This window comes from Platalea leucorodia (assembly GCF_965183815.1).
Source record: "Platalea leucorodia genome assembly, chromosome: 19".
Lineage (NCBI taxonomy): Eukaryota > Metazoa > Chordata > Aves > Pelecaniformes > Threskiornithidae > Platalea > Platalea leucorodia.
This window is the reverse complement of record NC_138841.1, coordinates 1,734,308-1,761,380: the sequence shown is the minus strand read 5'-3', so window position 1 is coordinate 1,761,380 and position 27,073 is coordinate 1,734,308. Positions and strand designations below refer to the sequence as shown.

Below are 27,073 nucleotides of genomic sequence, written 5' to 3'. Positions count from 1 at the left end.
GGACGGCCAGGCAGGGGCATCTGCAGCAGCAGCCCCCGGCACAGCGGCCGTCTCCCTGCTGGGGCGGCCCTGGGGGAGCGTAGGACTCCCTGGGCTCCCTGTGCTGATGCATTGGTCTCCCAGAGGTCTGTGAAGGGGCTCTTCTGGGTGGAGACCATCCAGTCCCCACCATGGATGGTGCCTCCACCTTACACTGGACCTGGATGCTCCATCTCTGCTCCTTGGGCTCCTCTTTCCTCCCTGTGCCCTGAACCTGCTGTTAGCATCCGTCTGGCTGGGAGTAGTAACCAGCGGAGCCTGGCCTGTCCCATCGCTCCTCGCGCTGGTGGCTCAGCAGGAGGAAGAAGGAGCTGTGTTGGGGACAGGGTGGATGGAGATGGGACTGGGGGGAGGACACGGAGGTGCCTGTGGAGCGATGTGCTCAGGATCGGAGTGGTACGAGGGCTGCCGGGGCACTGGTGTGCTGCTGGCACGGAGCAGGAGGTCTGGGCAGGGATGGGGACGTTGCACAGGAGCAGAGGAGCGGTGCGGGGAGCTGGGGTGCGAGGTGGGATGGCGAAGCCGCGGGCTCGGCAGGGATCCCTCTGCGGTGGATGGGGACGGTGACGAGAAGGGGAAGGGGCTTGGGGCCGTGCGGCAGCAGTGGGGCTCGCCCTCGGGGCAGGGCGCAGCGCCCCGGTTGCTCCCCCATCCTGCCGTTACCTCTGTCTCTGCCCCTCTGAAAATCTGGCACCGTGTCTCACCCCAAGACCTTGCCATTGCACTCCAGACCCTTCCGTTTGTTTGGTTTTCCTGTAGCAGTTAACCCTTTTCTTTAGCTTTCTGGAGGGAGGAAAAAAGCTGGTTCCACCTGGAAAAGTGGAATCCCACGGGAGGCTGTGCGGTTGGCAGGGCTGCCGCCACGGGGCTGGGGTGGACAAGGCAGATGGAGTGAGGAGCTAGAGACCATCCATCCTGCAGCTGTTTCCCTACTGGCCTCATCCTGACACCCACCAGGACCCCTGCCGTGCGCCCCCCCTCCATCCCATCGCCCCCCGCGCACCCCATCTTAGCAATACTGGTAGGATCCCAGGAGCCCCGAGTCCTGCTCCGCTCCCGAGCCTCCCGCAGCCCTCTTAGCTCATAAAGCTGGCCCTTTATTTTGCTATTACATGCCTTAATATATGTTTTATGGAAATTATACATTTATAATATATATCTATATTTGTTTTTCTCTTCTTTTCTGGGAGGTACTGTTTTGTGCTAATCTCTCTCTCCGCAGGGTTGTTGGCACCAGCCCTGCCAATGAGTTACAAAAGCAGATTCTTTGCCAATTTATCAGAGAAAAAAAAAAAAAAGAAAAAAAACCTATTTAAAATATATATATTTTTTCTGCTTTTATTAAAAGCAAATTTATTTAAAATAAAATATAAAGAGACTGTAAGTTTTAAGAGATGATGCGTTTATTTCCCTGTCCCCGAGCGCAGCGGCGTGGCGGCCGGGGCGGGCTCCCCAGCTCGTGTAACCGGGGCAGACCCCGCTTACACCGGCTGCGGGGACACCGCCGGGGCCGTGCCGGGCCCGTGGTGCACGGCTGTGGCCCACGCAGAGGCCGTGCTGCCCGGCGGGGAGCCCAGGGGGCACGTAGACCCATAGGCAGCAATTCCTCCCATCTCTGGGGGCCGGAGGGGACAAGGAGCATCCCGGTGCTCCTGCCCCTGGCGTGCCCAAAGCTGCCGGTGAGCCCTGGCTCAGCCGTGCCGCGGTGGCCGGGGCTGAGCCTTCCCCAAGGTGTGAGTGCAGCCCGCTGCACCGGGACCCCATGGCTGCCCTATTGTGGAACCCGGTGGTCATTATTTTGTTGGTTTTTTTTTTAAAAAAACTTAATTTTATTTTGGTTATTATTTTTCATAACACTTCATATACCAGTGACTTGTAACCAAGAAAGAATTTGCATTGGGAGGAAATCTATTTATGCACTGGGGAGGGTGGGAAGGGAGGCATTTGTTTTCTGGGTTTTTTTGCTAGTGTTAGAGAAATAAAAGTATCTAAGAAACAACAAGGTGTCGGTGCCTTTTGTCTAGCGGTGACCTCAGATAACACTTTAATATTAGACCGAAGAGGCAGTGGACGAATGGCTACAGCATTTCAACCATTCGGGAAGGGTCTCGCCTTGCCCGTAGCTCGCTCCAGGGCTGGTGGCACCTTCTCCTTCCTCTCCCTGTTCTGGGGGGGTATTTTCCCAGTGAGTTTATTTTAGCTGTAGCTGCTCAGTAGCCAGCCCTCTTGGAGGACTAAAAACACCACATTTGTACCTGGCAAGTTTGTATAAAGCCAAGGAATGAAAGTGGCTGGTTTGTAAATGTGCAGAGCTGGTCCCTGCGGGCTTTCCCGAGGGACACGGGGGTAGAGGTCCCTCTGAGGTGGCCCAGGGGTGGCACGTGCCATGCAGGGACCCTGCATCGGCCACAGGCAGCAGGTCTGGCCGAGCCATCGGCCCTGCAGCGGGCAGCAAACCCCGGGGGCCAGGCCTTGGATGGGGCTGGGGCACGGCGGGTGCCAAAGCTCCCCTCTCCCGCGGGGCAGCCTGGCTGTGAGCTGGGACGGTCCCTGCCCCGCGCCATGCACCAGCGACGATGCTGCGGGGAGCTGTGCATGCAGTACCCAGCGCCGTGCGGGGCTCGCGGTGCCCCAGGTACCACTCAGACACCCCAAGGGACGCCACAGCCACCTGCATCCCCCTGTTTTGGGGATTGCTCCAAGCCATCCCTTCCCAGGGAGGCCATGCAGGCTGGCGCAGGGAGAGCAGGACCAGGCAGGGAGCCGTGGCCACCAGCCCCTCTGTGTCACCCTGCAGCGATGCCCGGCCACCGCGTCCCGCCCGAAGGAGGTGCTGCTGGTGCGGGGCAGGCACTGCGGGGCCGTTAATGATTTGCAGGATGACGTGGGGACTAAAGGCCTTTCCAAGGGTCACTGCTGGGGAGGCACGTGGAAGGGCAGCCGCCCTCGCCCAGCCCCGCCGCCGGCAAGATGGTGTCTCTGACCGACTTCCAGCGTAAGTGGGCGGGCGGGCTGGGGTGGCCGTGTCCCGGCGGCGATGCCTGGCCCCGTGGGACCAGGGCGCACCGTGGGGATGCTCCACAGTGCCAAGCCGGGGCTGGAAGCTGCTGCCTGGAGTCATCGTGGCAGGGAGAGGGTGCAATGGGAAGCCCCATCCTGGGCTGGGGGATGCGGCAGGAGCCCTGCCGGGATGCGGGGAGCAGGCAGGGCTCTGTATGGGGACCAGCACCGCGGGCACTGCAGAGCCAGGTTTGCCCTCACCCTCTGCTCCAGGTCTGCATCGGGAACAGCAACTGGGGAGGTGCCCAGCTCATCCAGAGAGCATTGCCAGCCTCTCCCACCGGCTGCCTGCACAGACACCCTTCGTGCCACTGTTCAGAAAAATGCTGGAGACAACCTTCCCGTTCATTTTTAATTTGTGGTTTATTCTTTATCTGGCAGCCCAGAGGAGTTTCTTGGGCACCTGACAGTCTCCCCAAGGCTTAGGCAGATGGAAAGGCTGTTTCTAAGCTTTGGAGACAAATCCAAAGTACACTTCTGGGAGGGAACGGGTCAGAGAGGTGCCGAGGAGAGCAACCGCAGCCCAAGGTGGGGCCTGAGCTGCGTGCCCGAGCCCCCGTCTCAGCCCTCCTCCCACCCTCCGCAGGGATCGGCGTGGGACTGGTTGGCTTCGGCCTCTTCTTCGTCTTTTTTGGGATGCTCTTGTACTTTGACTCAGTGCTTCTGGCCTTCGGGAACGTGAGTACGGTGGGGCTGGGGCTCCCCGCAGCAGGCGCTGATGCCCAGGATGGAGCAAAGGGTCCATCTGGGCAGGGCTTCCCTGACCTGCTCCCCTTCATCCTCCCAGATCCTCTTCCTCTCCGGCTTGGTCTTCATCATCGGCTTCAGGAGGACCTTCACCTTCTTCTTCCAGCGGCCAAAGCTGAAGGGCACCAGCTTCTTCCTTGGGGGGGTCCTCATCGTCCTCATGCGGTGGCCCCTCCTGGGCATGCTGCTGGAGGCTTACGGCTTCATCAACCTCTTCGGGTCCGTCCCACAGCACCCGGCTCCCCGGCGTGGCATGGGTGCCCCGGGCTGGCGAGCGGGAGCTGGGCAAGCCTCATGCCCTGCAGCCCCGAGCAGAGACCCCGCTGCTCCCATCCTGGCGAAATCCTGGCATGGGGATAACAGAGACTTTTGTTTCTGTACAGGAGTTTTTTCCCAGTGGCTTTTGGGTTTTTGGGCTCGCTGGCAAACATCCCCTTGCTGAGCAAGGTGAGCAGGGCGCTGGGCACGGTTCTCCTGGGCAGATGTGACCTTTGGGGTTTGCAGTCCCCGGGTGATATCAATCCCGATCACCGTGGTTGGGACCAGCCAGGGAAGGTCACGGTGGTCTCGCCGCAGCCCCCTGAGGATGCACTGGAGAATTTTACTGCTAATCAGGATCTGTCCCTGTTGCAGCTCTTGCAGAAGATGGGAGACAGCAGCTCCATGGTGTGACCTGTGAGATGAGCCGAATCGCTGGAGATGGGACAGCGCGAGTGAGCCCTGGGTCCGGCTCCCCTGCAGTGAGCTGTTGCCTCTCTTGGCCCCGGGACCCTCAGCGCCAGCCAGAGCCACCCCTGCTGTGGGGACGGTGCCTTGCTGCCCCGTGGGGCTCCTGTGAGCAGCTTCTGAGAGAGGCTCCGGGGACCAGAGGCTGTGCCAGACAGGCTTCTGGAATTATTAGCGTTATTTCATACTTTTTGTCTTCCCCTGTCGAAAGATTTAATTAAAAAGGGTGTCTGAGACCAAACTCTGACTGTGCTCCTTTCCTGTGGCTCAGGGCTTGCTCCAGCCTTGGCTCCTCTTGGTGTCATCAAGAGGCATCATGGCCATGGCTGGAGGTGGCACAGGGACCTTCCCATGGCCATGGCTGGAGGTGGCACAGGGACCTTCCCATGGCCATGGCTGGAGGTGGCACGGGCACCTTCCCATGGCCAGGTCTGGAGATGGCACGGGGACCTTTCAGTGGCCATGGCCCTGGCTGCCCTGGCCACGGGCCGAGGCCAGTGCGGGCAGCCCTGGCTCGCAGGCAGTGGCCGTGGCACTGCCTTCCCATGCATCCCTTGGGGATGTGGGCTGTGGAGAGCAGAGCCCGGGGAGCCGCGGGAGAGGGCAGGGGAGGTTAGGAAAACACCCATTAAACCACATTAACATTTCATGACCTGATCGGAGGAGAGTAAATTACCCTGTTCAAATTCAGCGACCATGAAAAAGCAAATGACATCTGGGGTTATTAATTAATTGAGAGATGCTGGGGTGGGAGCGGGGGCTGGAGCAAAGACACAGAGTTACAGTGCTGGTATCTCTGAGCAATGGGCCAGGACTCGCATTTCCCATAGACCTGCTTCCTGCGGGATGCGGCCAGGGGGGAGCAGAGCTGGACCCGCTGGCTGCTGCCTGGAGCTACGGCGGTGGTGGGCACCAGGACAGCTCTGCCAGGGTTTGAGCCAGGGGAACATCTCCAGCACTGGGTGCTGGGGGGGGCTGGCTGCCTACCTGCGACCCGGATGCCTGCACCGCTCCGGGGGAGCCTGCCGAGATCTGCGGCTCACGGCCCGGAGAGGGATCCAGCCCCATCCACTGGCATTCCCAGTGCCTTTTCATCTGCCGCGCATCCTTCCAGCCCCCGCGCACCTTCTGGGAGGGCGATGGGAAGCTGCTGCTTTCCAGCGTGTTTCTGTAGGGACAGAAAGTGGCTGTTTTGGCCAGCTGCTGGGGGCTCATCACATCGCATTGCCCACCAGGTCCCCTCTGTGTCCTCTCTGCAGCTGATTTGGCCACAAGAACCATTCAGGCCCAGGTACATCAGGTGTTTTTAAACCCTGCTCGAGGCAGGACCGGTGCTGCTGGATGCTCTGGAGGACGAGCATCCCCCCGTGCGAGGGGCCGGCTGCTCGCAGGGAGACCTTCACGGCAGGCAGGAACCTGAGGACAGTGTGGGGCTCTCCTAGCTTAACGTCAGATGATTTTAAAGGAGTTATGTTGTTCGGGCTGCAGAAACTCCTCTCCCCAGGAGCACAGCCAGCACTGCCGGAGAACTGGTTGGATAACTCAGCGGGTCTGCGCGATCAGAGACACAAGCTGAATGGATGCGAGCCAGGTTTCTATGAGCACTTGGGAAGCTGGGTGCAAGCAGGAGTTTAATTAAACCAAGGCAATCACATCAAAGCCAGTCCCTGTGCAGATACCCTTCTTAACTTGCAAGAATTAATTAATGAGTTTGAGTTAAACCTGTTCCCTCTTGATTGAAGCGCAGCCCGATTGAGCTGGTGGCAGCGCCCCTTGGCACTTAGCAGGTACTGCTCCGGTGCCCAGGTTTGCAGTGGGTTTGCACCAGGTGGAAGCGGAGCTGGGAGCTGCTCTGCCAGCTCAGCTGCAGGGGGGAAACTCATTTGGGCACCCAAACCCCAGCCCAGCAGCCAGGCTGAGCCCTGGTTACAGAGGAGGAGCTCCCAGCAGGTATAAATCAGGGCAGCCCCCCTGAGGCTCAGTGGGGTTGCTTTGTGTCCCTGGGAGGTCTGGCTTGGGGGAGCTGCTCCTTGCTGCTGCTTTTGAGATGGTGCCTTTACTTTGAGCACAGATTGCAGTGGGAGGCTTTCAAGAGGGGGGGGAAAAATGAGCTCCTAGCATGAGCTTGGCTGTGGGCAGGAGGAAGGTAGAGATGGGTTCAGTCCTGCTGCTATCAGGGCCAGCTTTGATGATAAAGCAGAGGGGTTTGGAGCAGAGCAAGAGCTGGGCAGCTGCTTGCGGAGGAGGGATGGGAGAGGAAGCCTGGGCTTGGACATCACACAGGTAAGCAAGAGCCGTGGCCTCCCTAGTGCCTAGCTGCAATTCCTGTCTTTGCTTCACCCCAGCTGAAAACCGGGGCTGTAGAGCAACCTTTTCTGGCCAAGGTTCATCTTCAGGGCTTCGCCAGGAGAAAGAGAAGTGGTCCTAGAGACATCCCATGCAGGCTGGTGTGATTGCCCCTGTTTAACACCCCCATCCCCACGGCAGCAAGCGTGGATGAGCAGGGTGTGAGCCCCCATCACTTCACCCTGCTAGGAAAATCAAGCCGGGATGGAGCATCATCCCTGGGTGGCAGCGGGGATGCTTCCCATCCAGCCCCGGAGTGACCGGGGAACCGCTGTGAGCTGCCCCGGGACGGAGCAGGCAGCAGCGAGCCCGAGCCTGCGTTTCTGGAGCTTATTGCAGGGGAATGTTTTCCCTCTGGTTCAGTAAATTGTGATTTCAATGTGCCCTGCCAGAGCAGTTCTGGTTTTAAGCAAGCACTTTGGGTGAAACCCTGGCTCCGCTGACGTCAATGGCCGAATTCCCCCGGTGTCGGTGCCATCCAGAGCCTCCTCTAAGTCCTTCCCAAAAGTTGCTTTTGTGCTTGAGCTTTTCGGTCATCCGGAACAAGGATCCTCACAAGCCTTGTGTGTTTTTACTAGCAACAAACCCATGAACTAAAAAGCGTGTGAAATGTGTGGGAAGGACAGAAATGCATCTACCTTTTTTACTGTTTTAAAAGGTCCCTCAAGAAATAAGGCTATTCAGTAAAACTTCCTAATGATTCTATTTAGAGAGGGAAGGACTTAATATTTCAAATTGTATTTTAAGAAATGTGCTTGTTCAGCCCAACACTAGAGAGGAACACATTTATCTTGCAGGAAAGCATTTGTTTCTCTCTGGAAAGCATTTTCCTTGAATTTACTCTTAGCTCAATCGTTTCACTCCTTGAAAGTAGGCGGGGAAATAACTTAAGAGCATTCCCCTGCTATTTCCAGATGAGCTGCTCTTTGTAGGATACATAATTGTACGAAACCCCAGCCCTTTGCAGCAAACTGCAGCAGGTTTCCCGCAGCAGCGCACGAATCGAGCAGGGAGGTTGCAGCCTTGCCTGGTGGCCTGCTACCTTCAGTCGCTGCAAATTCAGGTTAAGTGATGCTTTGCTTAGAGCTGCCTGATGCTTTGAGGCTGTGTGGGAAGAGTTAAGCATCCTCCCTGCAGGTCTGGGTCTCCTGGAGGGCTGGGGATAAAATCAGCGTGGTTCCAGAGCCGGCTGATGTCCCTGTGGCCGTCCTTCCCGCGCTGCCCTGCAGAGCCTGGCTCCCGGCACAGCTCCGGCCCTTCGAGCCGGCAGAGCGATGCTCCTTGCCGCTCCCCTGGTTCCTCTAACCCTGTGCACAAACGCACCCTTTGCAGGTTATTTAAAGCCTCGCGTCAGGTCTCTCCATCGCTGCTCCCATGCACCAGCTGCTCATCCCTGCTGGTGACTGGGAAGTGCCTTGCGGGGGTTTCCCTTGCGCAGGGGAAGGAGCCCTGTGCTGAGGGGCATCCTGGAGCCCTGGTGCCACCAGCGAGGCAGGTCAGCCTCAGGGCTAGCACTGGCCGCAGCAAGGCAACAGGCCTCAGTTCTCTGACGGGCTTGGGTAAGTTGGTTTTGCCTGTTTATGCCTTGGTTTCCCTTCCGAGGGGGCTGTGATGCCATCCCCTTGGCAGGGAAGGGCTGTCTTCCTCCGGGACCGGAGCGGGCTGGCGTTGCCCCTTCCCTGGTACCCGCAGCCCTCCGCCCTTCCCAGCTGCATCCCGCTCTGGCTGCCCCTCGGGAGGGGAGTCTGTCTGTCCTCCTAGGGGAAAGCCATGCCCAGAGCATCTAACGCTCCTCAGGGCTCCCGCAGACGTGCCTCCCCTTGGCCTTGGGTCAAAGGGGAGCTGGAAACGCCAGAGCCCCATGGCCCCACATCCTGGGACCACCCTCCCCCGGCTGACGTGGCCCTCTGCCTTTGAAGTCACACTGCAGCCCCGGCCTCTCCTTTGGGGAACGGGGCTTGGCAAAGCAGGCAGAGCCCGCGGGATGCCCGGGAAGGGGATTTATGTCCGGTGGCTCCCTGCCAGGCGCTCTCTCGCATCGCTGCAGCTCCTGGACCGGGCTGCTGCCTCCTGACCTCTGCACCTCGCTGCAACCTGTGCCGGGGCACGAGGCTTCCCCGAGTGACGCAGCGCTGGGGCTCAGCGTGGGAAAAGACGTCAGGGCCGGGGGAGCGGGGCTGCAACCCGCGGGGCAGAGCCTCGGTGCCCGCCGAGGTCAGCCTTCCCCTGGCTCCAAGCACCGCAGCCAAAATCCCACAGAGGAAAGAGGCGTTAAAGCCCCGGGTTTGGAGGGGAGCTGTCTGTAGCTTGTGGGGTGTCCTCTCACCCCCCAGCACCGGTGTCCCCAAGACAAGGGTGACAGCAGTGCCCTAAACAAATCCCATCCACAACAGGAGTGCTCCAGTGTGATTGCGCAGCTGGGGGTTTCGAGGCAGGGGCAAGCGTGTCATCAGGTTTCTTCCGAGAACGTTTTTATTGCCTTTACAGTCATTTCCCACCGAGGTTCCCTGGGGCCAAGCGCTGGGCTGGGAGCCACGGGGCCTGATCCGGCACCCACCCCCCTGGGCTGGGCACTGCTTGGGGAGACACGGCCGCGTGTGAGCCGGGGGCCAGCGATGCACCTTGTACGAAGGAGTCCCCTGCAGCCCACGCTGAGGATTTTGAGCGGCATCTCCCTTCTGAAACGCAGGGCAGGGCTGGGCACAGCAGCTCGGGCACCCAGAGTCCGGCTGGGCTCCTCTGCGCTCTGCTTGTACAAGGTGGAGAACAGACCGCTCCTCCCAACCGCCGTGTGCCTGGCCAGGCTGTGGACACTTGTACCTTGATCTAATATCATATGTAACAACTGCAATGAGTTTAGCTGTTCTCTGCCCCAGGCTCTGCATTAAGGCTCGGCTCCCTCGCTGGTTTAACAGAGCGGGGAGGGATTTTCCCCCTCGCTGTGCTCAGAGCAGCCCCCATAAGGGCAGCGGGGTCCGGTGGGTTCGCGGTTGGTGTCTGCGTGGCCGAGGGGGCTGTGGCTGAGGGCCCTTTGCTGTTCCCACCCCCAGACCTTTGGGGAAAACCCCATTCCTCTGCAGCACGGACCTCAGGGACATCGCCTTGGCCAGACTGCCATCTAGACCTGAGCCACCCCCACCTGCGTCGGCACCACCCGCCAGCTCTCCTGACTGACACCAGCAGGCATTTGGCCCGTGCCCCGCACACGCCGTGGCAGCGATGGCCGGGCGCTGACACGTAGCAATGCTGTTAACTGCGGGGAGCGTGGGTTCGCAGCTCCCCTTGCCAGCCACGCTTGTCAGCTGTGCCCGCCGGGCACGGGGCTCTCCCGGCTGTGCCACCCTCCGCGGGGGCCATCACGGTCAGCATCCAGCTACCTGCCCTCAGTGCTGCCCGCGGGATCCCCGGCCCTCCCCCGGCCGGCGGGGAGGAGAAACCCACACGGATGCAGAAACCCAGGCTATAAAAGCATCCTCCCCTTTGGGATGCAACGAAGCTGTTGGCAAAGGAGGCGGCTGCCCTGGGAGAGCGCGATGCCGGCAGGACACAGCAGGAGGGTGCAGCGGTATCTGGTGGTCTTGGCCGTGACCTGGGGTGCCAGCTTCTTCCCCTCGCCAGCCCAGGCTTTGCAGAGGTAGCAGGCGTGCATGTTGCAGGCGGCCCACGATGTTGTGGGTCTTGCTGTCTCCCCTTGGTTTTGGGTGCTCGGGGTGGTGCTGAGGACCGAAGGGCTCTCCTCCTGCTGCAGCCGTGCTGGGAAACCCCCTCCCACCTCCTTTTTTCAGCACACCCGCTCTTCCTCGCTCCTCTCCCTCTCTCCCCTTGAGCACCGCACGGCGCAGCAGCACCCCGGCTCCCACATAACCAAGGAGGCCAAGAGGAAGCGTTTCACTTGCAAAGCAAAGGAGCCGAGCGCGGGGCCGGGCTCAGCCCAGGGGTGGCTGCCCGGTGTCGGGAGATGCCTCCTGCAGCAGCCAGCCCCCGTGGGGTCCCTGCCCCGGGTGGGCCGCGGTGCTCCCCCCCCCTGGGGCCGGTGTGGGGCTGGCGGGGCCGCGGGAGCGGCTCCCACCGCGGCCCGGCTGGCAGCCCCACGGGTGCTGCGGGGAGCTGCTGCCATCTAGAGCCACCCGGCTGGAGTTCCCAAAGCGGGAGTGCTGGGGGTGGCAGGGAGCTGGGGGGGGGCTCCTGCGGGTCCCTGGGTGCTCCCGGCCCCCCAGCCCTGCCCGCCCCCCCGCAGGATCGCGCTGCGGAGGATGCCCTCCATCCGCCAGACGCTGCAGGAGATGGGCGTGAAGGTGTCCGACGTCTTCCCTGAGCTGAGACAGAGCAGACGCAGCGGCGTGGCCGGCCCCAGAAACGGGACGGCTCCCACCCTCCTCACTAACTACCTGGACGTAAGTCTCTGCCTGCGTGGGGGCTCGTCACCCCAACACGGCCCCGCACCCCGCAAGTCCCACTCGCTGCACCCCACGGTGCGCTCGCTGCGCTCACGTCTGCGTGAGCCCCCTCTCCTCTCTGAGCCGTGACCCCAGTGATGCTCCCCACTGCCGTGCCCCTTCCAGACCCAGTATTTCGGCGAGATCAGCATCGGTACCCCCGCGCAGACCTTCAAGGTGGTCTTCGACACGGGCTCGGCCAACCTGTGGGTGCCGTCCTACAAGTGCTCCCCCCTCTACAGCGCCTGCGGTGAGTACGGCGGCATGTCCCTCCGTCTCGAGGGCTGCTCAGAGTGGGCTGGGGTGGGTTTACCTTTGCACAGCGGCGTCTGCTGCTGCCGGTCCCCTGGCACTGGCACAGGGTGGGTTCATCATCCCGCGGAGGCTGGGGAAGCAGAGACCCTTAGCCGGTCCTGCCATCACCTCCCTCACTTTCTTTGATGCGCCTTCTCCCTCTCCCCAGTTTCCCACAGCCGCTACGACTCCTCCAAGTCACGAACGTACATAGCCAATGGCACGGGCTTCGCTATCCGCTACGGAACGGGAAGCGTCAAGGGCTTCCTCAGCCAGGACATCGTCATGGTGAGTGCGCGCCCTGGATTCGCAGATCTGGAGCTGCTGGCTCAGCGAGCAGATGCCCACGCGTGGCTCTGCTCCCCCACAAGAGCATCCCCAGTTACCCAAGAGTACGGGTGGCTCTTTAGGAGATTTAGCCCCCCAGCTCCCTGCAAGGACACTTGTGCCCTTCCCCAGGTATCAGACATCCCCATCATCCAGGTCTTCGCCGAGGCGACGGTGCTGCCTGCCTTCCCCTTCATCTTTGCCAGGTTTGACGGGGTGCTGGGGATGGGCTACCCCAGCCAGGCCATCGATGGCATCACCCCCGTCTTCGACCGGATCCTCTCCCAGCAGATCCTCAAGGAGGACGTGTTTTCCGTCTACTACAGCCGGTGGGTCTGGTGGGGAGCCGGTGCCGGGGCTGGGGAGGTGTTTATTTTGCAGGGCACGGGCATTGCAACCATGGCGGTGCTGGGTTTGCATCTCAGGATTGGGAAAGAGCTGGGGCTGGGGCTGCGGGGCCTGGGGTGGGGTGGAGGGCCCGGGCACATGGAGGATGCCTGGAGGAGCTGGGGTGGAATGAGGCAGCACAAGAGGCAGAGCCAGGTGGGTGCTTATCTGGAGCTGCTGGGTGGAGAGTGCCGAGGCTGGGAGCGGCTGCTCCCCGCTCATTTGTCACTGTCGGATTGCACAAAGTTGCCAGCTCTGCTAGCGGGGCTGGAGCAACCACAGCCGGGAGCGGATTTAGTGTTTCATCTACAAGCAAAATTAAAAAAAAAAAAAACAAACCAAAAATCTATTGAAGAAAAACCTGCACTAGCAGCCAAACCTCCTTTCATTTCTTGCCCCAAACTGTTGTGCCCCAGCATCCCTCCTCCCAGCAGCACGCAAACCCGCAGGAGCGGCGGGAGGGCCCGTGCTGGCAGAGCAGGAATGCCGTCCCCCGCCCCAGGACTCCCCCCCAGCCCCAGGTACAGCAGCCTGGCAATGTGCAGTGACAAACAGACCCAGAAACGCACACTTAAAGCAGGCATGGTAGCTCTTTACCTCAACTAAAGGTGGAGCCACCAATAACAAACAAAGCCTAATGATGCTGGCTGCAACTGCAGCCTCGTCCAAGGTCCAAGTGCTGCTTGGGTCCCCTTGGCACCCCCGGGGACACAGCCGCGCTCGGACCGCAGGCTTATGGAGCATCTCTCTCTTTGCAGAGCTTCGAAGTAAGAAGACGAAAAGCACGAGCGCTCTCGAGACAGCACCCACTAACAGTCACCCGCGCGCCCCGCGGCCGGGCAGCACACCCCGCTGCCAGCCCCAGGCGAGCCCAGCCCTGCGCTGGCAGCTGGGCACTGGCCCGTGGGAGCTCACAGCCTCATCAGCCCCGCGCCGGGCTCTGCCAGCGCGCCCGCCCCGCGCAGGAGCCAGCACCGACCTGCTCGGAGACCTCAGCATGTGGCACCCCTCTCCTGCGGGCTCTTGCACCCTGTGCACTAACTTGGGGTTTTTTCTGCTCCATCTTGCTCTCTGCCGCTGCTAACCGGGTCAGCAGAGCCTCACGGCTGGGGCTGGTCCCTTCTCCCCGGTTTTTCAGGGACAGCAGCCGAGGGGGAATCACTCCACTGTGTTTTGCACCCTAGGAATGCTCCTCTGAAACCCGGGGGAGAAATAATCCTCGGAGGCACCGACCCAGCCTACTACACCGGGGACTTCCACTACCTGAACGTCAGCAAGAGCGGCTACTGGCAGATCAGCATGAAGGGGTGAGGCCAGGGAGCGCCTCTGCCCCGCGCCGGCCGCATCCTGCAAACCTCCCCGGGCGTGCGAGGGTGGGCCTGGGAGAAGCTTGCTGGGTGCTGGGGAAGGTGGTCCCCGGAGGCATGTGTTCACTGGGTGCTGCTGGTGGGTGCTTTCCCCCCTGGAGGGGAGCGGGGTCGGTTCCTCCAGCAGAGAGTTGCATCTCTGTGCTCAGCAAGGAGCCCGGAGCAGAGCTGGGGAATGCAGAGGGGGTGGCACCGTGGGCTGATTCAACTTGGAAGCTGCAGTGGAAGAGTTTAACCCCCTTTAGTCCTGCAGAAGGAGCGTGAGGCACTGAAACAATTCTGCTTTGTTTAATTTAAAAAAAATAAAAACCACACATGATGAAGCTTAGCGTTCACATTCGAGAAGCTTGAAGGGAGGGTTGCTGGCGCGCCTGGAGAGCCTGTACCGCGGAGGCACCGGGAGCAGCACATGCTCGGCGTGGCCGGTGTTCCCTGGACAAAGCTGTGGCACGCTCGCCCATGGGCACGCACAGCCCTGGGAGCCGAGCTGCAGCTACCGTGGGGGACTCAGGGTCACCCCTCTCCCCTCCCGCCCCAGGGTGTCCGTAGGGGCCGAAATGCTGTTCTGCAAGGAAGGCTGCTCGGTGGCTGTCGACACGGGAGCATCCTACATCACGGGCCCAGCCGGCCCCATCTCCGTGCTGATGAAAGCTATCGGGGCAGCAGAAATGACCGAAGGAGAGGTGAGCAAACCCCCTCTGCCCCGCTCCGTGTCCCTGCCCCCTTGCTGCCTGTACCCCAGCCCATCCCTCCCCCAGCAAACGGGCTCAGCGCTGTCTCCCCTTCCCGCAGTACGTGGTGGACTGCGACCGAGTCCCTCAGCTGCCCAACATCTCCTTCCACCTGGGTGGGAAGGCCTACATGCTCGGCGGCTCAGCCTACGTCCTCCGGGTAAGCTGCGTCCCTCCGTGCGGGGCGGGAGGGCAGCTCTCCCATAGCCTGGGTGCGTCTGCTGGGGAGAGTGGTGCATCTCGGGGTGCAGCTCTCCTGGACCATCCTGCACCCTCCTGGCTCCCCTAAAGCAGCTGAGATGAGCCCAGAAGGATGCTTCTTGTTTTTCCCCAAACCCTCCTATTCGGCAGAGGTGTCCAGATGAGGCAGACCAACCTGTCGCTGCTTCCTTGGGTGGTTTTGGGGAGATTTGGGGTGAGCAGCAAAGAGCAGAGACAGGCAGGCATCCCCCTTCCTGGAGGCAGGAACGTGGAGGCCAAGCAGAGGGTGTTGAGCTGGGGATCGCAGCCCTTCCTCGGGCACGCTGCAGTAGAGATCTCCCTCCCGGCACCTCCAGCACCGCGTGGGTCTCCTCGTCTTTGCAGCAATCCCAGTATGGAGAGGACGTCTGCGTGGTGGCTTTCTCTGGGCTGGACATCCCACCCCCGGCTGGTCCCCTCTGGATCCTGGGCGCCAGCTTCATCGGGCACTACTACACCAAATTCGACCGGCACAACAACCGCATCGGCTTTGCCACGGCCCGCTGAGGGCTGGGGAAGCCAAGGAGAGGGACGGGGGAACCAGCCTGGAAGCACCACCGAGAAGAACCGATTTGAAGTGCAACCGAGAACAGCGTTTCCTTACAGCTCAGCCACCTCCTCTCCTTACTGAAGCAACTGCAAAACCTCGCCTTCTCCCACTCCAAAACCCCCGCTCTGTTTCCCGAGAGTCTCTGCTGCTGGGGAGAACTGAGCCTTAAATGCATCTTCTAGCGAGCGTGTTCAGTCTGGAAACCAAAGCGGGATCCTGTGTCTGGAGTTGCACCTCCAGGGACTTTTTGGGTGACGTGCGATGGTACAACTGGCATGCAGTGGCTCGCTGCTGGCGTGGAGGTGCTCGCAGGTTGCAGAGAGACCGAGAAGGGATGATCTGTTACCATTTGTGTTATTCTTTGAATGGGAGAAAAATAATCTGGCTGTGTTTGATGACCATTTTAGCTGATGTTAACCCTACCCCTCTCCATGACTTTGATATTAAACAATCTCAGAGCAACAGGACACTGAGTGGATGCTTATTCTTGCAGAGGGGAGAGATCAGACACTTTTTATAAAGAGAACTGGACAACAAGTATTCCTCTGCTAAGATCCACCACTACATTTATGTCCTTCCCTGTTTCATAAGACTGAAACACCCTCCCAGCTAGTGCCACAGCACCCACGTGTAGGCAAATCGGGGTCTTTGCAAACAAGCCTTTTCTGCAGGAGCTGATCTGCTGTGTGGGTGCCCGTGCCTCGACCTGCCTTCCCGCGGGGGGCTCAGGACCACTGGTCGCACCCCGGGGACAGAGGGACAGGGACAGCCCTGGCTTTGCTGCTCTTTGGGGAGGGGAAGGTGCTTGCAGGTCTGATTAAGGGTGGCTGACTCTGCCCCGCCAGGAAGGCAGCTCTTGCTGCCCCAGTGCCTGGATCTGTTTTCATTGCCACGTTGGCTCCAGCTAACACCCAGAGGCTTGCCTCGGTCCTGGCCGTGTGCGGAGATGCTCAGCGGGAGCGCGCTGGAGCTGCGAGCCCCGCGCTGGCTGGCCCTGCAGGAGGGGCAGACCAGTGCTCCCAGCCGGAGGCTGGTGTTTCCAGTTCTGCGGGAGGGCTGCGGTGCTTCAAGTTACAGCCCAGCAGCTGTGAATCCAAGCACTGCCCGATGCCAAGTGATTTGCAACACGCTCTCATCTCCAGTTCGACCAGCTCAGGTGCTGTGACTGCCGTGCTCCGCAGCCGAGCCCCGGGAAATGTGCCGGTACAGCAGAGCACGATGCTTGGGCTTGTGGAGCAGAGCCTGGAGCAAGCCACCATCTGAGCGCAGTCGCTCGCAGAAGCTTCTCGTCCTCGTTTCTGCCACCAGTGATGACTGCTGATGAATTCCCAGTGCTGCCCGAAGCACAGGCTGACACGAGCGGCCTCGCAGGCTGCAGGGATGTTCGGGAGAGCCATGTTCCTGCCAGCACCGAAATGGCTGCTTCTGCCTGACCTTTCCAGCCAGGCAGGCAGCAGGCTCCGCTCTGCTGGCCAGCCCTCCCTCCCAGCACGGCCCCTCGTCCCCTGCCCCGCGGAGCAGCCTTACAGCAGAGAGGATGTGGCCAAGCGGATGTTTGTCCCTCCTGGGAGGCTCCCTGCAGCTGTCTAGCATTTAAACCTCTTAAAGTTGGGATGCACAACCCTGGGTCTCCAGGGATGGGAAGTTCAAGGCACCCAACGATGTTACTTGTTTCTTGCCATCGCCTTCTGCAGCGCTGATCCATCACCTCCAACACGGGGGCGAGGAGAGTGGTGGCCACGGCTCTTTGGGGCCGGGGGGTGGAGGGAAGGGGCCCCAGCGGTCAGCGTATCTTGCTCTCATCCAGCGTTTCCTGAGCACGCCCGGGCACTGCAGGCAGCGGCTCATCAGCATGGGAAGACCCCAGGGGCTGGGAAGCAGCGGCAGCACAGGCAGGGAGGGCACGGGAGGGAGGGCAGAGCTGCCCAGAGCCCCCCGGCATGGGGATATCTGCACAGGTCAGCGCTGGAGCTACAGCCTGGCCTCTCCGCAGCCTTCTGGCCGCACAGAGATGCTGGCAAGCTTCTACCCTTCCTTCCTGCCGCAGAGAAACTCTCCTGTTGGAAATAACTAAGCCTCCTCTGCTCAATTCTACACCGCAAAGGTTCTGGTCTGGAGAAGACTCGAGTGGATCGGAGCTTGAAAAAGCACCAGGTGACTTAAGCTCCCACGATGGCTTCTGCCTATAGCCCTCAGCTGGAAAGTGGTCAGGCTGGTCTAAAATAGGATGTTTTTGTGGATCCAGTTCTGTTCCTATTCAGCACAGTTGTTTGAAGCAGCGGGAGGGCAAAATGCCTGGGCTGCTGGCGGTGCTGCTGCTGGGCCCCTTAAGCCAGCCTATTAACACCTCTAATCGCCTGGGCCAGGGCAATTTCCCGGTGGCTGCTGCGCAGTCCTGGCTGCGGCACCGCTACCCCGCAACTGCCCCGTGTTAACGCTCCTGATTGTTACGGGCGAGCAATTAGGCCACGCTCAGCCCAGCAAAGCGGCGGGAGCTATTATGACCGTCCTATTAAAACTGACAGAGCTCGCTCTATATTTAGAAATGCAGGGAACTGGCTGGTTTATTTTTTTTCCCCTTCCTTGAATGATTTTCCCCAAGTCTCCATGGTCCATTTAACTGTTTTCAGCCACAGCCAGCTGTAAACTTTGGACGGGGCATTCTCCGCTCCGAGCCATGTGCAGTTGTTATTTCCTCTGATAACGAAGCCGGGCTGGAGCGGTGTCAGCGGGGGGCTGTGCCAAGGGGCGAGTCGTGCTCTACCTTTGACTATCAACCCTCTCTCCAGCCCACCTGTAAATCCCTTGTGGGGGTCAGTGCTGGGTGGGTGAGCTGGTGGCGGGGCTGGAGAGGCTGGTGCAGAGGGGATATGTCCTTCTTGGAGCCTAGGATGCTGCGGGTGCATCCCAGCCCCCAAAGAGATGGGGGGGGGGGGGGGGGGGCTCTGCGGAGCAGAGATGGCTGAGGGGGTCCGGGGATGGAGAAGGGGGTGGAGAGAGGCGGGATGCGGGCGGAGGGCACCGGCAGCAGGTGCGGTGCGGGGGGGGGGGGGGGGGGGGTCCCGGTGCGGGTCCCGGTGCGGTCCCGGGGGGGTCCCGGTGCGGTCCCGGTGCGGTCCCGGTGCGGCTGCCGGGGGGGTCCCGGGGGGGTCCCGGGGGGGTCCCGGTGCGGGTCCCGGTGCGGGTCCCGGGGGGGTCCCGGTGCGGCCCCGGTGCGGCTGCCGGGGGGTCCCGGTGCGGTCCCGGTGCGGTCCCGGCGCGGTCCCGGTGCGGGTCCCGCTGACCTCACAATGCGGGCGGGCGCGGCGGCGGGAGGCGGGCGGCGGGAGGCGGGCCGGTGACTCATGGCTTCCCAACGGCGGGCGGCTCCTCCCCGCGGCCGCCGGCCCCGCGGCAGCCCCCGGCACATGGGCCGCGGCTCCGGGAGAGCCGAGCTGGGGATGGCCGTACCGCCCGGCCGCTGCCCCGACTGCCCGGGCTGGGAGCGGGGTGGCGGCGGGACCCCCGCCGTGCCCCAGCTCGGCGTTGCGGTGGATGAGGGCGATGTGCTGCCCGGGGCGCTGCGGCTCATGCGGGAGCTGAGACCCGGCTGGGAGCCGGCGAGGGTGAAGACCAAGGTACGCCCCGGCCGGGGGGAGCCTGCGGGGACCCCCCCGGGGAGCGGCCGGGGGGTGCAGAGCCCAGCCGGGGGGGCTGTAGGGTCCGCCCGAGGGGGGCTGCGGGGCTCACCCCGCGGTGCTATAGGGCCCGCCCTGGGGCAGCTGTAGAGCTCACTCTGGGGGGGCTATAAGGTCGACGTGAGGGTGACTGCAGGACCCGCCGGGGGGGGGCTATAGGACCTGCCGAGGAGGGTACCATCGTCCTGTCCCCCCACCCCCGGTTCTCCCCTCCACTCGCCGAGCATGACTGGGGTGTGACACCACCCCCCCGCAGGCTTTGGGGACCCCTCGGGCAGTCACTGAGCGCTGACTGCGAATGCGAGCGTGTCCCCAGGGTCCCCCGAGGCTGCCAGGGTGGGTGAAGGCTGGGGGGATGCTGGGGCAGCAGCCTGCACTGCCGGTGCCCCCAGAGCCTCTCCTGCAGGTGCTGCACCCCTGCCTGCACCCGGTGCTGCCAGGCCCCTGCCCGCAGGAGTAGCTGCTCCCGGGGGCAGGTCTCGCTTGGGTTACTCGTGGGTTTGCACCTTTGCCAGGTCGCATGGGCTGAGCGCAGGTTCGGATGGGAGCTGGGATTCAACGCTGGGCTCCTTGCACGGGACGGGGCTTGGCTGTCCGGAGCTGGCAGGGCTTTGCTGCGGGGGCTGGCGTGGGAGTCCCTTTCCCCCTCCTCACCTCTGCCCAGGGCAGCCGGGGCTCGGGTGGAAAAGCGAGGCTGGTGGTGTCTGTGCCCTCACCGGGCTCCTGGCGATGGGCACGGCAGCGTGGAGGTGGCGGAGCTGGGTGCACTTAAACATACATACGTGTGTATGCCTGTCCTCTGAAGGCACAGGCTTCCCGTATGCCTGGAGTGTCGTTAAAAATATATTAATAGCCAAGTGTGATTAAATACAAGAAGCTGCAGGAAAATACATATGAAAGGGCAGATGGCAATAGGCAGGAAGCGCGGAGCTCGAGTTCCTCGGAGCGGGGAGTTGTAGGAGCAGGAAACGTCCCGGGCTCTGTGCAGCACCGAGCACGGACCTCGGTGGCAATGGTTGTTTGGGAAGGACCCGGCTCTCTGGTATCCAGGCTTTCTGCAGGCATCGGAGGGGGTCAGTGTTCAACAGCAGCTTGTGTGTGCGTGTGTGTGTTTTTAATTAAAAAAAAAAAAAAAAAAAAAAAAGGCAAAGAAACCCTTAGGAGTTGGGGGGGGAACCTCCAGTTGCATTTCCCTGAGCTGCTCTTGCAAGAGCTGTTCGGGAGGGGATTGGAGCAGTGCGCTGGTCCCCAGCTGGTTCCTATTAGCGTTCCTGTTCGCTTTCCTCCGCGCACTGGAGCGGTGCCCGGTTCACACCACCTCGTTGCACGGTGTCGGTGCACAGCTGCTGGCAGGGGCTGTACCAGGCTGCGCCGGTGACACCGAAAAACATCTCCCAGCGCTTGGGGCAGGGTGTGGAAGATGGGGAGGAAGGGCCTGGGTGCTCGGCCTCCCCTGATTGCCCTCTGCTTGCTGGGGTCTTCAGCCCCCTGTGCTCCAGGTTGTGCCCGCTTTCCAGGGCTCCCACTCCTCCTCCTCTAAGCTCTGTCCCTGGGCAGCAGCATCTCCATACCGAGAAGGCACAGGCGGTATCGGTGAGTCAGCCAGCCACGCTATCAGGGAAGCAGGCACTCCTCCATCCCTCATCTGGTGATAAGAAGAGCAGCAGCGATGTGGAGCCAAACCCGTGTGAGGACTCTGGCATGGCTGGACTTTTTTAACCCGACTTTGGCAACAAGGTGCCCTGCTGCAGTCCGGCCCCGGGCTGCCGGCCGCCTCCGGGGCTGGCGAGCGGCGCTGGGGGTGCCTGTGCGGGGAGGCAGCCAACGCGGCCGTGCTTCGGGGGTGCCGAGGGGTCTCCTGGCAGGCGCAGCACTGGGATGTCGGATGGAGCTGCTTCGCTTCAGCATCTTTGCACAGGGCTTGGGTCTCGCTTCGCGTTTAATTGCCGCAAGGCTCCTGCTGTGGAGGCACACTCGCTTTCCCCCACTCCTTGCCGTCATGCAGCCACAGCAGGGAAGGATTTGGGCTGGTGGCAGCGCTGTGGCCCTGCTGATAGCTGACTGCACTTTGGATCCATAAGGAATAGCACCGGGCATCCCCCAGGCAGCCACGCTCGGGAGCTGGAGGAGCTGCTGCCTCCAAACCAGGCGAGCCCCTGCGTGCAGGTTGCTGACGAACCACGTGTGAGTCTCCAAAGTTAGCGGCCTGGAATTCAGGGGGGATAAGGCTCAGTAATCCCGTTAAACCTGCTGGAAGGGGCTGACTGGGCTGTCGAGCAGCAAAACAAAGCAGCGTGAGGACTTAGCAGGCGAGGCAGCGCTGTGCATCTTGACGTGGAGCCGTTCACCTGCAGCTGATGTGCTTGTGGCTGATGGAGGGCACCGGCCCCAGTGCGCAAGGTCTCCTGCGTGGATGGGCCATGACACCTTTCGCTTGCTGAATTTCTGGCCTCTGGGGCCTGGCAGGACAAGGAGAGGAGAGAGCTGAGCATGGCAACACAGATTATCTGGCCTGGGAAAAGCAGCTCGGTTGCTTGAGAAGGTTCAGCTTGCCCCGACGCAGCCAAGGGGCAGCAGCCCGAGGGGACGTGGCACCCGGCTCGCCACCCGCTGTGCTCGCCCCGAATCCAACACCAGCCAGCTGTGCAGCGAGGGGTGTTACCGCCGTCTAACTTCGGGTGTCTCATTCCAGTGCTTTGAATTTCCCTCGGGTGGCTGCATGGGGAGCCCTATATATAGGCACCCTATATAGGAGCGAGAGTTGCTGAGTGGGATGTCTAAAATTAGCTGTCCCACCCCCGAGCACCGCTGCTGCCGCAGCACGTGCCCTCGCCCCCCTCCCGCTCCGCCAGCATCACACCTGCTCCGGCTCCCCGAACCCACAGGGGATAAAGAAATCGCTCTCCTGGGGCGCAGCGGCACCCCAGCACGCTCAGCCTCGGTGCTGAGCGGGGCTGAGCATCCTGCCTGTGTGGGGGATGCTGGGGCAGGGGTCTCCTGTGGGGCGATGGAGACCCAAACCCCTCAGCGCACCGGAGGCGACTGAAATCGCCACGGGATGGGGAGAGGAGCCCGGCGCGGGCGGCAGCGGCAGCCCCTGCATGTGCGCGGGCAGGCGGCCAAGCCGGGGCGACGGGAGAACAAAACTCTCTTTCCATCTGTGAGGAGCCATCAGAGCAGTGACACGAGACGTCCCCAGCAGAGACATCCCTGCCTATCAGCGACCCGGCCCCGCGGGGAGGGTCGGGAGGAGGAGATGGGGTGGTGGTGTTTGCTCCGTGTTGTTTGCTGGGTTTTTTTTATTTTCTTTCCATTTTGTGCCAAAAGATTTGCACTGATTTTTTTTGGGAGCGATTCCCGGGGCTGCTCGGGTGCCGAGCGTGCTCACAGCACATCTGGCCTGAGCTGATCCCAGGTGAACAGTGGCAGGTTTTCCACCCAAACCGCCAGCTCGGTGCAGCTGAAGCCTCGTGCCTGTGGCCCCGTGCAGAGCCCACGTCACGCCTGAGCCTCAAGGCCTTGCAAACTCGTGCCATGGGAGCTTTCCTGGCTGCTGTGGGCACTGTTGCTTTGTGCTTTCTTTTGCCCATTGCCCGTTACTGCCTTTGCCACGTTGCTTTTCCCTGGGGTCTGCTGGTGGGAAGGGTGTTTCCCCCGTGCCCGGCTGGCATGGCAGGGATGTACAGACATCAGCTCTGCCACCCCTCTCCCTCTCCAGCTCTTCACCGATGGCATCACCAACAAGCTCGTGGCCTGCTACACGGAGGAGGGCATGGCGGACGCGGTGCTGGTCCGTGTCTATGGCAGGAAGACGGAGCTGTTCGTGGACCGGGAGACGGAGCTGAGGAACTTCCAGGTGCTGCGTGCCCACGGCTGCGCCCCCGACCTCTACTGCGCCTTCCAGAACGGGCTCTGCTACCAGTTCCTGCCGGGCATCGCGCTGGGGCCCGACCACGTGCGAGACCCCCACATCTTCAGGTCTGCAGGTCCGGGGAGGGAATGTGGGATGGGGAAACCGGTGAGGGCTTTGCTCCGTGTTTCCAGCTTTCTCCGTCGCTGCCTTTGCTCCAGACCGGTGCTTGAGCGTCACTGATGTGCACAAACCTGGGTGGTGCTGGGGGATAAGTGGGCCAAACTGCAGCCGGGCTCATCACCACGTTTTTAAAGCATTAGTTTTTGGTGAAGAGAGATTGCATGAGAAGCACGGCTTTTATCTGAACTTGCCCTGGAAAGGTGAATGCTGCTTTTGACCCAGACAGGGTCTTGAAATGCTTCAGAGGCTCGCAGCTGAAGTGGAGGGGAGTTTCAGCTGTGCTGACCCTGCATTTTTAAACATGGCTTTCAGGGAGCTCCTCTGGCGATGTCTCAAGGCTGGTTTTGAGGAGCACTCCCCTCGGGGATGCTGCTGCACGCCCACCTCTCACCCGCGCATCCGTGTTTCCTTCCAGGCTGGTGGCCCAGGAGATGGCCCGGGTACACGCCATCCACGCCAACGGGAGCCTCCCCAAGCCCATCCTCTGGCAGAAGCTGCACAAATACCTCACCCTTGTGAAGACGGATCTCAGCCCAAAGGTATCCAACCCCAGGTAAAGGCAGAGGGATCCCAAAGAGCCAGGCTCTGGCTTGGGCATCCGCTGCCCACCCGTCTCTAAGTCTTCCCTGTGCGGGACCGGGGGAAAGAGCCCCGGTTCCCAGGTAAAGCCTCTGCAGGACTCTAGGGCTGGTGAGTGGGGCTGGGGATGGTGTCGGGGCTGGATCCGGCCACGCGGCCGCTTCTGGATCACGATCCCTCTGCCAGGCCCCCAAGAGCAGCTGGGATGGAGGCATCTCTGTGCACCCTTCAGCACCTTCCCTCCCGCCAGTCCGGGAGCAGTGTTAGAGCAGAGACAGCTCTGGGTTGTGTTGGTACAGCACCCAGGCAGGATCTGGCCTGAGCCAGAGACTCCCACTTGCTGTAATAATCCACCTCCTCCTCCTCCCTGCAAATCTAACCTGCATTTTAAGCCCTCCCTAGAATAAGCTGAAGCTCAAGCCCTACTTACAGCAGGGATCTGAGCAGCAAGGTTGAGCTGATGTTGGAGGGGATGCTAGAAACCCAGTATAAATTAAAGCAGCCAGTTCCCACTTCAAACCAGTTCATCCCATTTCTGGGAGCCTGGGTTCACACTGGGTGAGTGCTGGGGTGTCTGGGAAGGATGCAGGCAGCCCCAAGAGGTGGCAGAGGTGAATGAACCTGAAGGCAAGCAAATAATTAACCTGTTCGCTGAGCAGCAGTGGCAGGACACGGGCTTTTCTCAGCACTCGCCACTCTGCAGGCAGACTTTACCCAAGCCTGTGCCTTCAGTGCAGCCAATTAGGTAATCATTAACGGGCTCTCTTCTTGGCATTGAAGCTTAATGAGAGGGTACGCACCCTGGCAGGGTCCAAAAACTTCCCGTTGCCTGGGGGTTAGTCGGGTGCTTTGGGAGTGAGCGCTGGGGGGCTCGGTGGCTGGTTGGGTGAATTTGGGGATGGATGCGGGTGTTCGTGGGGAGCAGGGAAGGGCTGAGGCTGCACCGTGGCATCTGCCAGGCACCCTGGGTACCACGCAGCATGCCGGAGGACATCCAAGCCAAACCTAACCTCCCCACCAAAAATGGCCTCGTTAGCCCTCGCTGTGCGTCACTGATGAGTTCCTTTACAACATGCACGGAGGGAAGCGAGGGGCAGCGCTGCCCCTCCGCCCCCGAGGGAGGTTCCCCGTGAGCACCAGTGATTCCACCCCGTCCCCTTCCCCAGCCTCCAGCAGGATGTGCCCAGCCTGGAGGTGCTTGAACACGAGCTGGCCTGGATGAAGGAAACGCTCTCCCAGCTGGGGTCCCCCATCGTGCTTTGCCACAACGACCTGCTCTGCAAGAACATCATCTATGACGGGACGCAAGGTTCGTGGCAGCAGCTTCGCACGCCCCGCGGAGGGGTCTGTCCCTTGCCCACCTCCCCAGGGGCTGGCGCTCCATCTCCAGCCCCTCTCACAGCCCCTGCCTTTGCCTCCGCAGAGCACGTTCGCTTCATAGACTACGAGTACACTGGCTACAACTACCAGGCTTTCGACATTGGAAACCACTTTAATGAGTTTGCGGGTGAGTCGGGCTCCTCTCCGTGGCACCAAAGGTCCCCCCCAGTTGCAGCAGCTGCCCCAGGGTCTCCCCGTTGCTGGGGATGGAGGAGGCAAGTTGCATCCCCAGTCCCATGGTGGGAAATGGGGCAGCTCCTCCTCGGGCTGCCTGGGGTTAGAGCGATGTGCAAGGGAGGGTCTCTGCTGGCGCTGGGCGCTGTGCTGCCGGCGGTGAGCAGCCTGGCTGCCGCGGCGATGCAATGCCTGCACGAGCCCAGCTCTTAACCACGCGAGGGCTGGGTGCGTGCCTCGAATCAGCGGGTTGATCCCTGGCTTGTGCAAGCCTGGAGCTGCAGGGGTTTGCTCACCCGGTCATGCGCAGGGAGAGCCCCGTGGTCACGCTGCTTTGCCCTGGAGAATCCCTCCCGTTCGCTCTCCTGCCCCTTGGGCATCGCTGACCCCGGCTCCCCTCGCAGGCGTGAAGGAGGTGGATTACCGCCTCTACCCCAGCAAGGAGACCCAGCTGCAGTGGCTGCACTCCTACCTGCAGGCCTACAAGCAGCTCACCCAAGGGGACCAAGGAGGCACGGGGGTGTCCGAGGAGGAGCTGGAGGCTCTCTACGTGCAAGTGAACAAGTTTTCTTTGGTGAGTGGAGGTGGGAAGGAGCTGGCCTCTCCTGAGGGCTGCCCATGGGATGGGTTTTCCTCTGCTCTCGGGTGAGCCGGGGCTTCGTGCTGCAGCTCGGCTGGCAAGAACAGGGGTGCAGGTACCAGCCTGGGGGTTTGGGGGCACCTGGGGCAGGGGGCTGCCCTGAAGAGCCCGGCTGCACTTCAGAGGCACTGAACCCCTGGGCAAGGTCAAAGACAGCGCTGGCCACCTGCCCTCCCACCAAGACGTGCCAAGGGGCAGCATGTCTCTGATAGCTGTGGCCTTGGGCATCTCTTCAGAGAGGCCAGGCAGACCCTGGGTGCAGCTGAGCATGAGGAAATCCTCTTTGGTAAATGCCATGGGCAGGCAGAGCCAACTTTCTGGAAACTTAGGGCAAAATCTCGGCTGGTTTCCTGGCTGGAGCTGCCAGGAGGGACATCCCGGCTGCGAAGGCAGAGGCCGGTACCCTGATCATGTTGTGTTTCTGTTTAGCATCCTTCCTGCTGGCATCCCTTGCCCGGGCTGGGACCAGGATATAAAAACACCCGTGTGGGCCAGCCCCAGCTGGCTGCCACCCCGTGTCCTGTCGTCACAGCTGCGGGACTTCTGGGACCCGGCCAGGAGAGGCGTGAGCGACTCGTCCCGCGGGCAGGGATGCTCCGTGCCCATTTCCAATCCCTGTTTTGTCTGTCGCAGGCATCCCATTTCCTCTGGGCGTGCTGGGGCCTGATCCAGGATAAATACTCTACCATAGACTTTAACTTCTTAAGGTGAGTCCGCCGGGGCTGGGGTGGCGTTTGCTCCCAGTGCAGTTCAGTGTTAAATGACTGGAGCAAGAGGATCCCAATGGTCCCTCCGTCCTGGAGGGATCCTCTGTGGCCAGGGGACACAGGGCTGGGGCACGAGCGTCTCACGTCTGTCCCTCTCTCCTCTCTCGGCAGATATGCAAAGCTAAGGTTTAAACAGTACTTCAAGATGAAGCCGGTGGTCACAGCCCTGCAGATCTCTAAATAGCATCTCCAGCCTGTGAGACCCTGAGCTATTTTGTCCTTGCTGCGTCCACAGCCCTCGCATCCCCCTCGCCCCTTCCCCACCCAGCTGGGGGCGAGGGCAGGTCCTGATGGTGGGAAGAGGGAGGAGAGGAGCTCTGACCCAGCCACCGATTAAAGGAGACCCTGGACATACCTGAGACTGGACCATGAGATGCTAGAGAGGACCACGGCCTCGGAGTGGCCCCTGCCTACGCAAGGAAGCCTTACCATCGCCTTAAGGCCGAGCCCTGGCTCGGCCCCGGTGCCTGGCAGGTCCGTGCTTTGCTGGCACTACTGCTGCTTGGCCTGGCACCCCGTTTGCTCCCTCTGTGCTGTCCCCGAGGGGGGAAACGGGTCCCCCCCGTCTGCTCA

General features: G+C 61.4%; 3 protein-coding genes across 3 annotated transcripts; all 3 read left to right on the top strand.

Moving 5' to 3' along the window:
- Window positions 1–3,009: 3,009 nt before the first annotated feature.
- Window positions 3,010–4,518, top strand: GOLT1A (golgi transport 1A; the record flags this gene model as incomplete). The annotated part of the gene is made up of 5 exons (XM_082330130.1): window positions 3,010–3,034; window positions 3,686–3,777; window positions 3,887–4,065; window positions 4,230–4,293; window positions 4,480–4,518. The coding sequence occupies 5 exons, from the start codon at window positions 3,010–3,012 to the stop codon at window positions 4,516–4,518; spliced, it is 399 nt and encodes a 132-aa protein (XP_082186256.1).
- Window positions 4,519–10,451: 5,933 nt separating this feature from the next.
- On the top strand, window positions 10,452–15,207 carry REN (renin; the record flags this gene model as incomplete). Its single annotated transcript, XM_082330063.1, has 9 exons — window positions 10,452–10,552; window positions 11,156–11,312; window positions 11,481–11,604; window positions 11,818–11,936; window positions 12,108–12,313; window positions 13,547–13,669; window positions 14,268–14,412; window positions 14,522–14,620; window positions 15,046–15,207. The coding sequence occupies 9 exons, from the start codon at window positions 10,452–10,454 to the stop codon at window positions 15,205–15,207; spliced, it is 1,236 nt and encodes a 411-aa protein (XP_082186189.1).
- Window positions 15,208–18,657: 3,450 nt separating this feature from the next.
- On the top strand, window positions 18,658–26,684 carry ETNK2 (ethanolamine kinase 2; the record flags this gene model as incomplete). The annotated part of the gene is made up of 8 exons (XM_082329991.1): window positions 18,658–18,867; window positions 22,646–22,905; window positions 23,376–23,513; window positions 24,706–24,848; window positions 24,963–25,046; window positions 25,498–25,667; window positions 26,367–26,440; window positions 26,612–26,684. 8 exons carry the CDS (start codon window positions 18,658–18,660, stop codon window positions 26,682–26,684), a joined length of 1,152 nt encoding a protein of 383 aa, XP_082186117.1.
- Window positions 26,685–27,073: the final 389 nt, after the last annotated feature.